This window comes from Vulpes lagopus, chromosome 12 (assembly GCF_018345385.1).
Source record: "Vulpes lagopus strain Blue_001 chromosome 12, ASM1834538v1, whole genome shotgun sequence".
Lineage (NCBI taxonomy): Eukaryota > Metazoa > Chordata > Mammalia > Carnivora > Canidae > Vulpes > Vulpes lagopus.
Genome location: NC_054835.1, coordinates 61,612,050 through 61,629,029, shown reverse-complemented (window position 1 = coordinate 61,629,029; position 16,980 = coordinate 61,612,050). Strand labels below are relative to the sequence as shown.

Here is a 16,980-nt window from a genome sequence, read left to right as displayed (position 1 = left end):
AACACAGAGACCATGGTAGGGGGGTGCTCGGTGCCAGGACCCCAAGATCATGACCTGAGCTGAGAACAGGAGTCCAGTGTTTAACCAGCTGAACCCCAGGTGCCCCAGGGAGGGCACAGATCACAGATCACAGATCTGGAAGGGGTGGCCTGGAGCAGACTTCCAAGGACACTCACGTTGGTGCATCCGATGGTTATATAAACATTTCCAACGGCCCCCACTGGGATCGTTTTAGGAACTTACAAAAGTGAGAAGTCTGTTTTAAGCAAATGTTTAAGTAGTTCATTGGCATCTTTCATGTAGCTGTTTTTTATTGAGTTATAATTCGCATACATGAAATTCATAATTTTCAAGTATACATTTCAGTGTTTTTTTCTAGTATTTGCAAAGTTATATACCCATCACCCCCGATTCCAGAATATCTTCGTCAACCCGGAAAGAGACTCATCTGTGTAAGCTGTCAATCCCCACCGACATCCATTAGTCCACGTTCTGTATCTATGGATTTGTCTACTCTCACATTTAATACAAGTGGGATCACACACTATGTGGCCTTTGTGTCTGGATTTGTTCATGGTGTAGCGCGTGTCAGCATTTCATCCCTCTTTATGACTGAATAATCTTTCATCATTTGGATGTACCCCATTTTATGTAATCATTCATTAATTGATGGATGCTTGGGTGGTTTCTACTTTTTGGCTACTATGAATAATGCTACGATAAACATTTGTGTACAAGTTCTCTTGGGAACATACGTTTTTAATTCTCTTGGAGATACTCAGGTGGAATTTCTGGGTCCCGGTAGTTCTGCACTTAGCTTTTTGAGGAACTTCCAATGTGTTTTTCTATAGGTAGTCTTTTAAACCTTGTGTGTGTGTTGTTTTTAACATGAGACCTACTGGGAGGCAGGGTTATATCTTCAGTAGATCTATGTAACTCTTACCGTGGCTTCATATGGTCCAAACACACCAGTGGATCTGGCTTTCCATCCAGCAAGTATTCACTGAGCACCTTTGTGTCATTGATGTAATACTGGGAATTGAGCAGTGAGCAGAATAGAGAATGTTCCCATTGTCACAGATCTTACGGTCCAGGCCTGGAGACGGCCCTCACATAAATCATTTCTCAACTAAATATGTAGTAAAACTGAAAGAAAAGTGCCAGAAACTTATGTAGACTTGAGGGTAGTGGGCATCACGAAAGTTCCCAGAAAGCTGAAGATCTGGAATTTATGTAGGTACCATCTAGGTGAGGATTGGGGGGATAACGTTTGAATCATGGAAACGTGCCAAGGATTTGAGGCAGGAAAGAGCATGTTACTTTCGCACAGAGGGCATGAGGAGGAGGCATAGATAGGGCATGGGGAGGGGGCATAGAGAGGGCATAGGGAGGGGGCATAGGGCATGGGGAGGGCATGGGAAGGGGCATGGAAGGGGACATAGGGCATGGGGAGGGGGCATAGAGAGGGCATAGGGAGGGGGCATAGGGAGGGCATAGGGAGGGGACATAGGGCATGGGGAGGGGCGTGGAAGGGGACATAGGGCATGGGGAGGGGGCATAGAGAGGGCATGGGGAGGGGGCATAGGGAGGGCATAGGGAGGGGACATAGGGCATGGGAAGGGGCGTGGAAGGGGACATAGGGCATGGGGAGGGGGCATAGGGAGGGCATAGGGAGGGGACATAGGGCATGGGGAGGGGCGTGGAAGGGGACATAGGGCATGGGAAGGGGCGTGGAAGGGGACATAGGGCATGGGGAGGGGGCATAGAGAGGGCATGGGGAGGGGGCATAAAGAGGGCATGGGGAGGGGGCATAGAGAGGGCATAGGGAGGGGGCATAGGGAGGGCATAGGGAGGGGACATAGGGCATGGGAAGGGGCGTGGAAGGGGACATAGGGCATGGGGAGGGGGCATAGAGAGGGCATGGGGAGGGGGCATAGTGAGGGCATAGGGAGGGGACATAGGGCATGGGAAGGGGCGTGGAAAGGGACATAGGGCATGGGGAGGGAGCATAAAGAGGTCATGGGGAGGGGGCCTAGAGGGGGCATAGGGAGGGGGCATAGGGCATGGGGAGGGCATGGGAAGGGGCATGGAAGGGGACATAGGGCATGGGGAGGGGGCATAAAGAGGGCATGGGGAGGGGGCATAAAGAGGGCATGGGGAGGGGGCATAGAGAGGGCATAGGAAGGAGGCATAGGGAGGGCATAGGGAGGGGACATAGGGCATGGGGAGGGGCGTGGAAGGGGACATAGGGCATGGCAAGGGGGCATAGAGAGGGCATGGGGAGGGGGCATAGAGAAGGCATAGGGAGGGGGCATAGAGCATGGGGAGGGCATGGGAAGGGGCGTGGAAGGGGACATAGGGCATGGAGAGGGGGCCTAGAGAGGGCATGGGGAGGGGGCATAGAGAGGGCATGGGGAGGGGGCATAAAGAGGGCATGGGGAGGGGGCATAGGGAGGGCATAGGGAGGGGACATAGGGCATGGGAAGGGGCGTGGAAGGGGACATAGGGCATGGGGAGGGGGCATAGAGAGGGCATGGGGAGGGCATGGGAAGGGGCATGGAAGGGGACATAGGGCATGGGGAGGGGGCCTAGAGAGGGCATGGGGAGGGGGCATGGAAGGGGACAGAGAGGGCATGGGGAGGCAGCATGGGAGGGGACATAGGGCATGGGAAGGGGCATGGAAGGGGACATAGGGCATGGGGAGGGGGCATAGGGAGGGGGCAAAGGGAGGGCATAAGGAGGGGACATAGGGCATGGGAAGGGGCATGGAAGGGGACATAGGGCATGGGGAGGGGGCATAGAGAGGGCATGGGGAGGGCATGGGAAGGGGCATGGAAGGGGACATAGGGCATGGGGAGGGGGCCTAGAGAGGGCATGGGGAGGGGGCATGGAAGGGGACAGAGAGGGCATGGGGAGGCAGCATGGGAGGGGACATAGGGCATGGGAAGGGGCATGGAAGGGGACATAGGGCATGGGGAGGGGGCATAGGGAGGGGACATAGGGCATGGGAAGGGGCATGGAAGGGGACATAGGGCATGGGGAGGGGTCATAGGGCATGGGGAGGGCATGGGAAGGGGCGTGGAAGGGGACATAGGGCATGGGGAGGGGGCATGGAAGGGGACAGAGAGGGCATGGGGAGGCAGCATGGGAGGGGACATAGGGCATGGGGAGGGGGCATGGAAGGGGACATAGGGCATGGGGAGGGGGCATAGGGCATAGGGAGGGCATGGGGAGGGGACATAGAGAGGCATGGAGAGGGGGCATAGAGAGGGCATAGGGAGGGGGCATAGAGTAGGCATAGGGAGGGCATGGGGAGGGGGCATGGGGAGTAGTCAGGCACTGCTAATCAAAGGCCTTCTAGACATTTGAACTTATTTTATGAGCCAGGAGGAGCCAGTTGAAGAGTTTTGAGCAAGGGGTGACCTAATCTCATATATGTGTATACTTATATATGGGTAAGGATATATGGATTCATGCACAATAACCCATAGTTGTGCATATAAGTAAGATCACTATATATAATCACTGTAGCTGTGCTGTAGAAACTAAATTTGAAAGAGATCAAGAGGGAATGTGGAAAACTAGTGTTCGGGCCAGCTGGAACATGATGGTGGTTTGAGGTAGGGGTGCTGGTGTTGGTGATGGTGGAGGACATATAATTTGGTGGAATTTTAAATGCTTAGGGCATAAAATCTACGGCATTTTTAGCTCTAAGAATTATTCCTGATTTTTAAAGAGTAGTTTTTGGATACAAGCAGAAGAGTTTTAAAAATGAGAGGAACGGTGAGGCACAGGAGTGTAATAAAATCACCCCAAATCATAATAGGGCTTGGTTAACGAGAAGAATTTAAGTGTCTTAAGAAGTATTGCTACAAAAACAACAAGGAGAAAACCCCCACCCAAATGAATAAATGAGTTTAACAAAATTTTAAGATGGCAAGGCCATTGTAGGAAAGTTTAATTCAGTTTCTGTATACTACCAGGGACCAGTGGGGAATGGAGTAAAAACAGCATTTACAATATAAGAAAAAGGTATCAACTATCAGTGAATAAATCTAATAAAAGACCCATGCACTGTAAACTACAAAAACATATCAGAGAGAAATGAATGAAGATGCAAATAAACATAGAGATGTGACTTGTCCATGAATTGAAAGGCTTACCCCAGATCAAAATCCCAGGAATCCCCAAGTCCCCCAAAATTAATGATTTGATTCTAAAATGTATATGGAAATGCAAAGAGCTTAGAATAGCCAAACAAAAAGATGGTGCATATTGATGTGAAGATACACAAATTGATCAAAGACATGAATACAGAATCTAGAAGTCTCTGTACTATAGCACTGTGTTAGTTTAATTGGGAAAAAAAGGTTGCTTTTTTTTTTTTTAATTTTCCCTTTAAGGAGAGATACATGTATTTTTTCCCTTCACATCTTTATTTAAAGTCCAGTTAGTTAACATACGTGTAATATCAGTTTCAGGTGTAGGATCTAGTGACTCCTCACTTACCCCAGACCGAGCGGCGGGTGCGTACGGTGCGCACCTGGTGACAGGTGGACATGTGCCTCTGGATGTGGGGGGATGCGCTGTGAGTAGCGACGGGAACCCTTCTGGGGTTTCCTGGCTTGTTAGAAGTGGCGGATTCACTCTCATGGGACAGTCGCTTGCGGCGACGCTCTGGCCATGTCCGTGAGCCACGGAAGACCTTGCGGGTGAGAGCGCTGGCCCCGGCGACAGGTGGCAGGCGGCCGCCTGTTCTGCTCCCCAGGGGAGCCCAAGCCTTTGTTTTCTTGCCAGATCTTGGCTGTACAAAGGTTGGACACTGATTTAAAAAAAAAAAAACCTAACTATCGCTGGGGTGCCCGGGGGCTCAGCAGTGCATCACCTGTCTCGGCCCAGGCCATGACCCCGGGTCCTGGGATCGAATCCTGCGGGGAGCCTGCGTCTCCCTCTGCCTGTGTCTCTGCCTCTCTCCGGGTCACTCATGAAAAATACATAAAATCTTAAAACACAACCACCCTAAGCATCGCAGTGGGGGGAGGAAGGATTAACCTGAGACTGCATCGGAAGAAAGTCGGCTGCGGTGAAGGGCTCCAGCTCCTGCTGAGCTGCACTGTCCTGGCTCCAGGTCCTGCACGGTGTAGCCCGACTTGGGCGTCGGCGCGGCGACGTTGACCGGGCACCTGCCGCTGCCCCCGAGCCTGCTCCGCAGGACCCCCCGGGCAAGCCGGCCGCCGGCGGGGCGCTTGCCTTCACTCTCAACGAGGCCCACTTTGAGGAAGTCTCTGCTCAGCAGATGACCCAGGCCTGGGCTGCTTCCTCTTTCCACACGTCCCGGCCCTCTCCTGCTCCCAGAGCAACATCAAGGGCAGGTGTACTCCTGGGGTCAGATTGGCGAACCCCGCAGGCCTTAGGGTTCGGGTAGGAGACGTCGGATGGCTTCCCGACACCTGCACCTGCGATCCTCAACCCTAGGATGTGAGGTGTAAAGATCGGAGCTTGAACTACTGCAGCTCTAGATGCTGTACTGGAAACACTTTCCTGTTAGTGCTTCAGCTTGGAATTATTATTTTTTTAACCTAATGAAGCTGATTCCCCGAAACGCACCGCAGGATGTTCATTAGTGCACTTCGCTCATTTGGTTGACAAGCATCGCAGTGTCTTCTGCGGTGGGAGGTTTTATGGAGAGATGAATAAGGCACAGCGCTGTGCTCAGGGAATATGGAAACACAAAGAAGATTGCATTCATGTTAAAATAATGTATGCTGTGATACTGCAAGGCCAGTTGGTGTGAAATTAATGTTAGATTTGCTATTTAGTATTTTGGAGATTATTATTATGACGATGATTTACTTGAGGGTTCAGGCTTCACGTTTTCTGATATCAAAAAAAAAAATCTGATGTTTTACACCTATAAATTAGTCATCCTGCAAAGATTTACTGAGTCGCTGCTTGGTGCCAGGGACCGTGCTGTTTCCAGGGAATATTGTATTAAACGGAGCAAATACTAGCTTTGCCCTCATGAAATTTGCTGTCAAGACAATTTGTCAACCAACATCGACTTACTCCTTTTCTTAAGTACTAAGGGCTGTGCTTTCTACCTCATGTTATTGCCTATATTGGTTTTCTTTTTTCTTTTTTTTTATCTTTTAGTGTCTAGTGGTGTATTCAGTATTATGCCCCAGACAACTGGTAGGGAAGGAAAAAAGGTGTACCGAGCAACTCTTCAGCTGTGATGCAGAAATACAGCACCAGTCAAAGACCCCTCTAGGATGATTTAATAATAGGTTCTTTCATTTCTTCTTGGTAAACCAAATATGGAAACTTGCATTTTGTATTGTTCTGAAACTAAAGGTTGCAGATTCTTTATCTGTGTATGTGTTCAATTCTTACCAGCCAGTTTGAAATCTATTTCTCCTGTGATTGTAAATCCTTTTTTTTTTTTTTTTTTTTTTAACATTGCTACTATTAGGGCTTCTGAGATGTTTTTTGAACTTGTCACTCCCTTTCACATCATTTTTATGGCTTTCTCCTCCTCCAGCCATGGCCTGTAATTCTTCTGTGTAGTGAAGAAAGCCTTTGTAGCACCAGTGAGATGACCCTCTGCTAGTAATGTAATAATTTATTGTGGGATCCAAAATGTGCATTGGTCATTTCTAATTCTTTGTATAATTTCATACATCTTTGCTGTCATAATTAATTTTTAGACCTGTAAAAATTGCTGCTACTCAGTGTCTTTGAGGCTATCCATTTAAAATGATTTCTTCAGAAGCAGACTTTTGGTAAGTAGTAAAAATGTTGTTTAAAATGTCACCTTTTTTCTTTCCAGTTTTGAGAAATGGTGCTTGGGAAATTGTGCACTGGGAAAAGGTATGCATTGATTTTTCTTTTGTTCCAGAAGGGCATAGATATGCACTCTAGTAGATGTAATTTTTGTATATAATATAAACAAATGTCAAGAATTCTAATATGAAAGCTATTTAGTAATTAATGTTATAAACATACATGGAGACTTCAGTTATTCACTTCCATTTAATAGTTCTGCATTATACCAGAAAGACTTGAAAAGTAGTATTTAGAACTCTTTGTTTTTTCATAGTGTATTTTGAGTACTGTTTTCATAGATTTCATTTAACCATGGACTGTTTTCTGTTGAAACTTTTTTACTTTAATCATCTACTGTCCAAGTAAAAATAAAAATCGGAATTCTGATATTTCTTTTGCAAATTGGATTTCAAATTCATATATTATGACTACACTGCTAATTCCTTAAAAAAAAAAAAAAGCTTACTAACTAAACATCATTTTCTAATGAGCTGGAAGTCAGTTTCGTAATATCAAGAGGTTAATAGGCTCACAGGACACGTAACGTGACACTCAGTGAGCCGAGTCGTAATTTAACAAGTGTTATCTGAGTGCTTTTCAGACCTCAGTTTCAAAAGGTAAGCAGTTGGTACCAGTTCTCCCTCAGTCCTGGAAGACCATGACCTCTGGTCATTCACACCTGAATATTTGTGACTTGGTGAGACTTTGGGAGACAAGGCCACTCTACCCAAGAGGTTTTGTTTTCAGAGATTGCCGGGAACAGCGGAGGTGTGGCGCAGTCAGTGTTCCTCCCTCCAGGATTTCCTCGCAGGTTAAAGGCCATGCCCCTAATTCAGCCCTGAGATGTCCGTAGTTACCTTGGGTCCCTGCAGGCGTAGGATTCCCTCTCCGGTAATTGCATTTTTGTTCATTTTAAATCAGTGGCCAGAACAAGAGATTGACATCTCCTTTTCTAGATGTTTGGAAACTCACTACTCTCTCTCTCTCTGGTCTTGAACATAAAAGTAACAAAGAGGAAAATACCTCGAGCGTGCTCTCTTTATTTCCGTGACAGTCACCTCTCAGAGAAGCAAGCTAAAAAATGAGAATGCTCAAAGAACTGTTCCAAAAGAAATTTCTTCACTTACTGGATTTGTCAGGGTGATTAGCACAAACACATATCCTAATAAACTGATAATAGCGATTTCTTACCATCTTACCCGGAGTGCTTGTTCAAAAAATAAGCAGTCATGAAGTCAGGAGATAAGGATCCACAACTTCACTCTGAAGGTAACCTGTTAGAGTGGCTTATTTTCCTAATGTCATATACATATTTTATGAGTGGCTTACTGTAACCTTATTTCATTATTTCAAGATTGAGGGGATTACTGTAACTTTTCCAATTTTTCACAGACAAAAAGTTACCAGCTCATGATTACTCCTAATGCTGGCGGTTTTCGTTGTCTAGGAGATGAGGCCGCACCTTACCTGCACATCCCGCTTTGAGAGACTCGGGGATAAAAATGAAAGTGTTGACAAAAGTCACCCGGCCAAAAAGAGCTGATGTTACTTAATAATGTGAATTAGATACTTAGAATTAATACTAGATGCTAGAATTAATAATTAGATACTAAACTTAATAAAAATTTGTTCAATGATGAATTTAAGATAAATATTCAAAAATTAACAGCATTCTTTTATCAAATTAGAAAAATACAGTGAAAGGTCTCATTCCCTGTGGCATGTGAGATACTTATAAATGAATTTAAAATATGTATATGACCTTCGTAAAGAAAACATCAAAACTTTAGGTGTTCAAAATTCACAAAAAATGGCAAATATGTCATATACCTAGAAACTAAAAATACCAGTTGTTCCAAAGTATTGATATAATCCCAGGGAAATTATTATCTTTTCCTCAGAGTTGACTAAATTTTTCATCCTAATTTCAAAAATAAACAGTTGAGAAGATAGAATATTTTGGTACAGTTGAGAAAATAGAATATATTGGGAAAATGAACGGTGTGCAAGGATGCATAAAATGGAGAGCAAAAGTTATTAAAATTGGTGTGGATCTGTTGCAAAAGTAGGCATCGACAGAGAGAGTAAAAATAGAAAGGAAGAAAAGGGGCTAGGGCGCCCTGAAATAAAGCTCATTTAATGTGTGATAAAAGAGAGAAAATCATTAATAAAAGAATTATTTAATAAGCAATGTTAGGATGACAGATTTGCAGTTCCAAGAAATAGTGCAGTTGATAAAGTCACATCCCATGCTAAAATAAATTCCAACTGGCTTAAAGTCAAATGTTAAAACATTGGTTTTGAAAAACCTACAAATAGAATAAAGACTTTAATAACTATTTGGAGGAGAGCAAGATTTCAAGCTCTCTGGAATTTGATCATATAAAATTTAAGAGAATTACAGAACAAAAACTATCACAAATAAGTAGGCACCATATGGAAGATCATAGTTGTACCAAATATGACAAAAGATCGAAAATGTTATATAAATAGGAAATAAAAGTTGGGAGTAAGCAAGGAGATATAAAATAAGCTACCAGACTCAGTATAACCTAGTAATGAAAGTGGCAGATTTAAACCGTAGTGACGTCTCATTTGCCATACTTTACTTCCACATCAGAATTTTTGTTTTTATGGACTATTTCATTCATGTACTGTCATGGATTAGCAGTTTGGGTCTTCATGTTGAGAACCATAAAAGGGGGATTCTGGGAATTTATCCCAAGAAAATAATCAAGAGGTGGGGGAAAATATTTGCACATGTATTAAAATGTTTACTATGACATTATTCATGGTAATGAAAAGTTAGACTATGTGGATATCCAACAACAGGGAAAGCATTTTTTTAAATTATGGCATTCTCCATTCTGGCACATTTTGTGATGTATAAAAGCTGTGATTTCAAATACTGCGGCATCACAGAGAAATTCTATACTATTCATTCAGCAAATATTTATGGAGTGCGTGTGCCAAGCAGTGAGCTCACTGCAGCAAGCAAGACCTACGAAGGCTCCTGTGTCACAAAGTCTACACATAGGTGGAAAGAACAGAGCCCTGTTCACCTAGACCTCAGCCAAGTACACCTGGGTTTCTGGAACGCTGAACCGGCAGGCGTGAAAGCAGGCTTGCCTGTTGGGTTCGCCAGATTGTGGGGCAAGTCTTTTCTTTAGCCTTTGTCGTCTTTTGTGCAATCCGAAATAAGATCGATAAACGGAAACCAAAAGCCTGATCCTCATGCCAAGGTAATATGATCAACCTTAGTGCAAGTGGGCCTTCGTTCAGGGCCCGCCTTCTTTGCTTTCCTGAATGTGCGGCTACTGCGGCTGCCTTTTAATGGTCCTCAGAGGACCTACAAATTTGCACAGCGGACATCCAGTTATTCACAGACGGGCAGACTTCAGCTCTCAGACATAATAGCTCATCCCTCTGGTGTTGCCCGGAAGCCTTTGCTCTGTTGGTTAAGGTTAAATTGCCAGTGTCTGGTTTTCAAAGAAAATACCGTGATTGCAAAGCCCCATACGAGGCACTGCATCTCTACTCTTGACATGTGAGCTACTGTCTTCACTGCCCTTACCACAAAGTCCGATTCTTCAAATTGAGATGCAGCTCAGACTGTTTCCAGGCTTTGGAGATAGTAGCAGGTGGAGAACTTAGGAGGAATCTTAGACTCCACCCAATGTCCTTGGCTTTATAGAGAAGCCTAGTAGAGTGGTGGGCTCTGTGCAGGTGTACCAGTCACTCTCTAACGTCGCTTTAAGGCATGAAATTTCCAGCATGAAATGTATTTCTTTGGATTAAGAATTTATATCTTCAAAAATTCCTTATTAAAAATGTAAATATGTCAGGGCCTACAACTGGGCAAAGATTTTTAAATCAGCCTATCATACTTTGATAATCCTCAGTTGTAGGTACTAGTGTCAGTGATTTGAGAAGGCTCAAGGTAGAAGCCTAAAGCCCTAAATAGTTCCTTAATGCCAATATTTGGGTAACTAAAATTCCTCTGTAGTGATGTTCCTAAAATGAGAACATGTGGTCGAGGAGTTTTTGCCATCTTGATCTTCTCTTCTGTTACTCTTACGTGCAAACCAGGCTGGAAGGGGTGAATGCCACATGAGGAGCTCAGAACCAAAAAAAGAAAGAGAGGTGCTTGGATATATTTCAGAAGTGATCTAAAACATGCGAATCCTACGCAGGGAGTGAGTAGGTTCCCTGCTCTCCTCCTACCACTGCAAGAACTACCTTAGCTCTCAGTGAGCCCTTGGTTTTCCCAGGCCATTGAAACAAGTAGGTGATACCTTCTAAGGTGCTAATAGTTGTTTTAGTCTTCAGTTTAATGACTGCAGGCCTTGCTTTTGCCTTAACAATGAATAAAGATGTGGGAAAGCAGAAGGATCAATTTAGGGATTTTTTTTTTAAGTCTAACTATCCAACTCTGACGCTATCATGTAGACAAATATTTCAATTTTCCGAAGTTTCTAGTCTAATTGGAGAACAAACATTAACACACAAGAGAAGATGAAAGAACATTTAAATGGGAGCCTGGGTCGCAGTCTCTAAATGCCCCAGTAGCCTTATGCTTCTTGATCTTGGGTGCTATCAGAGGAATGTGACAACACGTGATGGGGCCACATCACACCTATACTTGCTGGGTTGGTTGGTTGTTTTTTAATTTTCCAATTTGCCCTTTTTTGGGGAGGGGATGTTTGATGCCAAGGTCCCTCGAAATTTGTCAATTTCAAACCATCCACATTTCAGCTAGCATCTCTTTTGAATCAGAGCTTCCCTACCTGGGTAACCAGCATATATACCATAAATTAGAAGGCCCCCTCCAACCTTCCCTAATGGTTCCTCCCCCAGGTATATAAAGCAGACTACAGTGGGCTGTCTCTGAAATAATTTTTTTTTTGTTATGATTCCCACTGAAGACACCAGTGCTCTCCTTCCTCCCAATAAAATGTTATGTTAGGGTTCGGGGAAAAGTAGGAAGAAGAAAGAATAAAAAGACTCTAACAACAAAGAAGCCTTCTCTCGATTAAGGATTGAAATGGATTCGTAGGTTTATCTGGCTACTAAGAGCGAGGGCACTTTCCTGATTTAATGGGAGTGGTTATCAGTGTAATTTGGTCAAGTCCTTACTTAGTTGGGGTTATATCATTTGCTAAAAGTTTTGTGACAAGCCTGTCACCTGAATCCCTTCTAAAGGGTTTCTGGCCTTATCGTATCTTTAATTTGACCTTAGGCCTTGCTCACAAAAATGCTACCAGATAGTAAAACCAGGAAAAGGTTAAGCTCTTTTGGCTTTTTTTTTTTTTTTTTTTAATATAAGGGGTCATTTTAGTATATTTACTTATGCAAAATCAGGCTTTGCAGAAAGTTAGGTAGAGGTTTGAGTGTAAGTAAGCTCTTCCTCCTACTATGATCTTAGGCAAATAAATTAGAAGCTGAGAATCATTTCTTCCTCTCTAAATTGTGAATTGTATATCACACCTATTTCATACAGTCATTGTGAGGAGTATTGATCAAATGTATAAAAGTTGTTTTTTCCAGCTGCATTGAGATTTCCTTAAATAAGGAAAAAATCTCATTGGGTAAATTCCTCCTTTTTATTTTTATGTCACAGAGAGAGAATATGAGAAGTTGAGATGTCAATTAAGTGGATAAAATGGATGAAATTATTAAGATAAGTCCTATAGTTGATAAAAACAAAGATACGGTGTTCATATTTTAAAGGACTGCCCCATCCTTGGCCTCACTCCTAGATAATTTTATGCCATGTTGTGAAGATAAGTGGTTCTTGTTTGCCAGTGACCATTTTTTACTGTATTCTATGCTTAAATACAGTGGGTTGTATATTTGTAACTATATTTCAATGCAGATAATTAACCGATTCCCAGTTTTCTTTCAGGTAAATGTTGGAGATATAGTTATAATAAAAGGCAAAGAGTATATACCTGCTGACACTGTACTTCTCTCATCAAGGTAGAGATACCTACTGATGCTCAAACAGTGTAGAGGATGGTTTCTCTACCCTGCATTGACCTTGTGATTTCTCCAAGGAAATAAGGAATAAACGAAGAATTTTAAACCTCTCTAATGATTTTGAATTAAACATTAAAAAAATATGATTGGACTTAATGGACTCTTTCATGCTTGCCATGTAGAATAAGTGATAGGTACCATACCGTGTAATTCAAAAATTATAATTACAGTTAGGAGTCTACCCTCTCCCTCTGGATATGTCCAGATCGTTTTCTGTGGACCACTAACTCCTAAGATTTCCTGTCATTTATTTTATATAATACATGGATTGAGTTCTATTGATTTTACCTTGCAAATCCTTGTTCATGATAAATTCCTTTATGATGCATTCGTATATCCCTCCAAAGTTCCTTGATCTTTATGGTGCATTAGTACAAGAGAATGGATGAATGATTTTTTTTTTGTCGTCATACCTTTTGAAATGCCATACTCTTCCAACAAAAAAATTAATTGCTCTCTTAAGTTCTTTCTACGACTGAATTTTAGATAATTTTTGTTTTATTCATATTTAAGATAGTCATGAATTAGTATTCAGAACATATGGCACTGTTACCCTTTAAAGAATGTGATTTTCAAATGGTTTGGGGTTTAAAAACTGTAAAACTAGTCCTAATATAAATTAAGAAAAATGTTTTTTAAGATCTTAGAGGTTGTTTATCATCATTTCCTTGGACAGTTTTATTTGTAAAATCCACATATAATTATGGACAGTGTCCTTTTTTCAAAATCTGTTTAATCAGGTCGTTATTTAAAGTGATTGGATATGTAACAAGTTAGTGAAACTTAACGGAGCAAATAAGAGTTATCCAGATATTTATAGAAGTAAGCCTGTGGGTAGTTGAGTAACTGTGGGTAGCTTTGCTTTCATATTTTATAGTTGGGAGCTTTTTGTGTCACTTACCTATAGGTGTTGTTTTCAGAAAAATTAAAATTAATATGTTTTTAAATCAACCTTTCTGTTATTAGTTTCCTTTGCTTACAGCTTTGATCAGGGTAAGTTCTAAAACTGAAGTAGACATACTGGTCCACACGTGGCTGGGAGAGAACAAGTTTAACAGTGAACTTACTGTCATTGTCTCACATCAGATACTAGAGAAAGCTTTGCTCAGGAGAAGACATTAAGCCAGGGTTCTTACCCATCCTGGTGTCATGATTTTGAACAAAATAGTAACCTCTCAGGCCTTGATTTCACATCTTTTAAAGTGAGGAAGATGGAATAAATGACCAAACTCTAGTATCTTCTGTTTCTCTTTTTTATTTAAATTCAGTAATCTTTTATTTAAGTTTTAAGAATGTCTAGCCAGCAGACCGATGTGCACTTACTTGGTGGTACTCAGTAAAAGTTTGATAAGTGTAGCAGATGACTGACCATCTGAATGTCATCTGATGAAGTTCAAAATGGTAGTAAAGCATTCTAGCAATTTAAGAAAGTAATGATGTTTTCCTGATTAATCTTATCATAGAGACCTAATTTATCATAGAGAGTATCATATATGCAAACCATGAATTACAGTATTTATTTTTTATATGCTCAAAAGTGTGAAGACAGTTGATTATATTGCCCTGACTTTATACTTAATTATGGATGGAAAGTTTTAAAAATATTTTTCATCTGTCTCTGTCCAACCTCAAGGTCTCCCAGAAAGCTTGATGCTCAAATTTCTTAAAGTTCAGAGCACTTTTCCAGGAGTTCTCAACATTAAAAAGATTCAGTGGTGACTTTTAGATAGTTGTAGTGTAGCTATACATATGGTCGATCAAAACAGTGTCTACATCTTTTTCTTTTTCAAGGTTTTATTTTTAAATAATCTCTACATCCAGTGTGGGGCTCAAATTCATAATCCAGAGATCAAGAGTCACACACCATCCACTGAGCCAGCTGGGTGCCCCAGTAGTTTCTGTATCCTAATATAGCATCCACAGAGATGAACTGGCTCCAAAGATGATTATTTTTAAAGACATTATCTGATTTCATTGCATTTAACTACTTAGTAGAATTCAAAGTATACAGGTTCTACAGTTACATATTTCTATCCCAGTGGCAAAATACCACTTTTCAGGGTGGTTTTCCCCGCCCCCCTCAAAAAGTTTTGCCTTACTCTTGTGAACCTACATTAGCCTTAAGAAATAGAGGTAGAAGTTTTGGGATGCTTGGGTGGCTCAGTCGGTTAAGTGTCCCAAGATCTCAGCTCAGGTCTTAGGGTTGTGATTTTGAACCCCACGTTGGGCCCCATGCTGGGCATGGAGCCTACTTAACAAAAACGAACAGACAAACAAAAAAGAAATAGGAGTTTTGTCATCATTTAACAGAAAGCAGAATCTTGACTTCAAGTTTTATTTTTTGCTATTTAACTTGAGCTAATGCTAGGTCAGCGTTGAGATCCTTAAGGCCTCATCTAATACCTTCAGTATGCCACACTGTCAAAATAAGGACATGGTGACTTTTGCCTGTAGGTGAACACCTTTAATAGTAAGCATAAACAACAGTTTATAATATTTTAATTTCCAAATATTTTTCTATTATTAATTACTAAGAGTGCACCCTCTTTGAAGTAGTCTGAAATTAAAGCATGAACATGATTGAAAGTTAGTGTCTGATTGGTTATCACTTTGACGTGAAGAAACTGAGGTTTTAGCATATGACAAACAAATACATATATGAGTTGAGAAAGAATAAAATAGAGCTAAATGTCTCAGGTTGTTAATCCAAGTCCACACAGGTTCCTGGAACACCTGTTTCACACCCTCTGAGAAACTTTCCCTGAGTTCAAAGGCTTACCCTTTGAAGACCAGGCATCACCAGGTCACCAAGACTTTTGTTAATTATTAAACAACTCAAAAGGCTGCAATTATGCCTTCTAACATCTTAAGATCTGTATCCTTATAGCTTTGCATTAAAGTTAATGATATGTATGCAATTAACTTTGAAAATATTTTGGAATCAGAAAGTTTCTAATACTTTTCTTGTATTGGGCAGGGGGCGGCACCCAGAGGACTAGTATAGTATGCTTGGTTTTTCAAAAGCCTAAAACATGGTTTCCACGATTCTTTCCTTCTTGGCTGGTAGTAAACAGACAGTAGATGGCATGAGAGTGAGGAATTGGAGAAAGGAAAATTTATCAGATAAAGTAGCTCTCTCTTTAAAATTGTTTTTATTTGATAAGAGAGTCTTGTGACAAATCAAAAGTTTCCATGTTAAAAATTGAAAATTGGACTTAAAAGCAAATAATCCTTCACATTTTCTTGTGCCTTTAGACCTGATCAAAATAAATTTTGAAAAAATTGGCATTAGACATTTTTATTAACACGTATTATTTTCTATAATAATTTCAAACTTTCTGTCTCTTTTGTCCATTTGTTTGGTTTTTTTCTTTTTTCTGTTTTTCATTTTTTTTTTGTTTGTTTGTTTTAATTATTTTAAACTGGGACCTGTAGGTGGCAGTAGGGGAAATAGTGAAAGTGACCAATGGGGAACATCTCCCAGCAGATCTCATCAGCCTGTCCTCAAGGTTAGAACCACTGAGTCATACAGGATGTGTGTATGTGGATCCTCACCCTACAACAGAGAACAATTATACCCAAAGATGGTTGAGTTCAACATCTCTTCCTTTAAAACACAAAAATTTTTATACTTCTTGGAGATAGACATTTTACTGATGTTTTAAAGGCCTTTTATGAATACAGTGTTGGATGCTGTTTGTCCCTCAAGTGGGCAGATTCAGCTCCTATTGTTATCAATAGGAGTCTGTGAGGCATGACTGTAAAGGCAGATTTTAATTTCCTCTACATCATTAACATATATTCGTATTGAACAACATGCCTAAATATGAAGGCGGAATCCAATACCTCTCCAGGATGCTCTTTTGAATGAACAGTGTGAAGCTTTTCATGAAATGAAGTAATTGAGAAATTTCATGTTATTCATATATTCAAAATTTTCTATAAGTTCTGTAGAATCCCTTCAGCAATTATGACTCTAATTTGGGTTTATATAGGGTTTACAGAGGACCCCCTGCACCAAGCTGGATGTTGTACATTTTGTACCGCATGCTTTGGGATCGGTTTTTATCCCACTTATAATTCGTGACAAAGTGCATGTTACTGTAATAAAGTTCA

At 41.6% G+C, this 16,980-nt stretch overlaps 1 protein-coding gene across 4 annotated transcripts in view; it reads left to right on the top strand.

Annotated features, from left to right (window-relative positions):
- ATP8A1 (ATPase phospholipid transporting 8A1) overlaps positions 1–16,980 on the top strand; it is a 223,414-nt gene that overhangs the window by 51,719 nt on the left and 154,715 nt on the right. For 2 of the 4 annotated variants that reach the window (XM_041727160.1, XM_041727159.1), the window contains exons 6-7: positions 6,830–6,870; positions 12,731–12,804. In XM_041727160.1, the coding sequence (XP_041583094.1) occupies positions 6,830–6,870; positions 12,731–12,804 (115 nt within the window). Of the gene's footprint in view, positions 1–6,829; positions 6,871–12,730; positions 12,805–16,299; positions 16,374–16,980 lie in introns of all 4 variants that reach the window. The other 2 variants (XM_041727158.1, XM_041727161.1) reach the window with 2 other exon arrangements.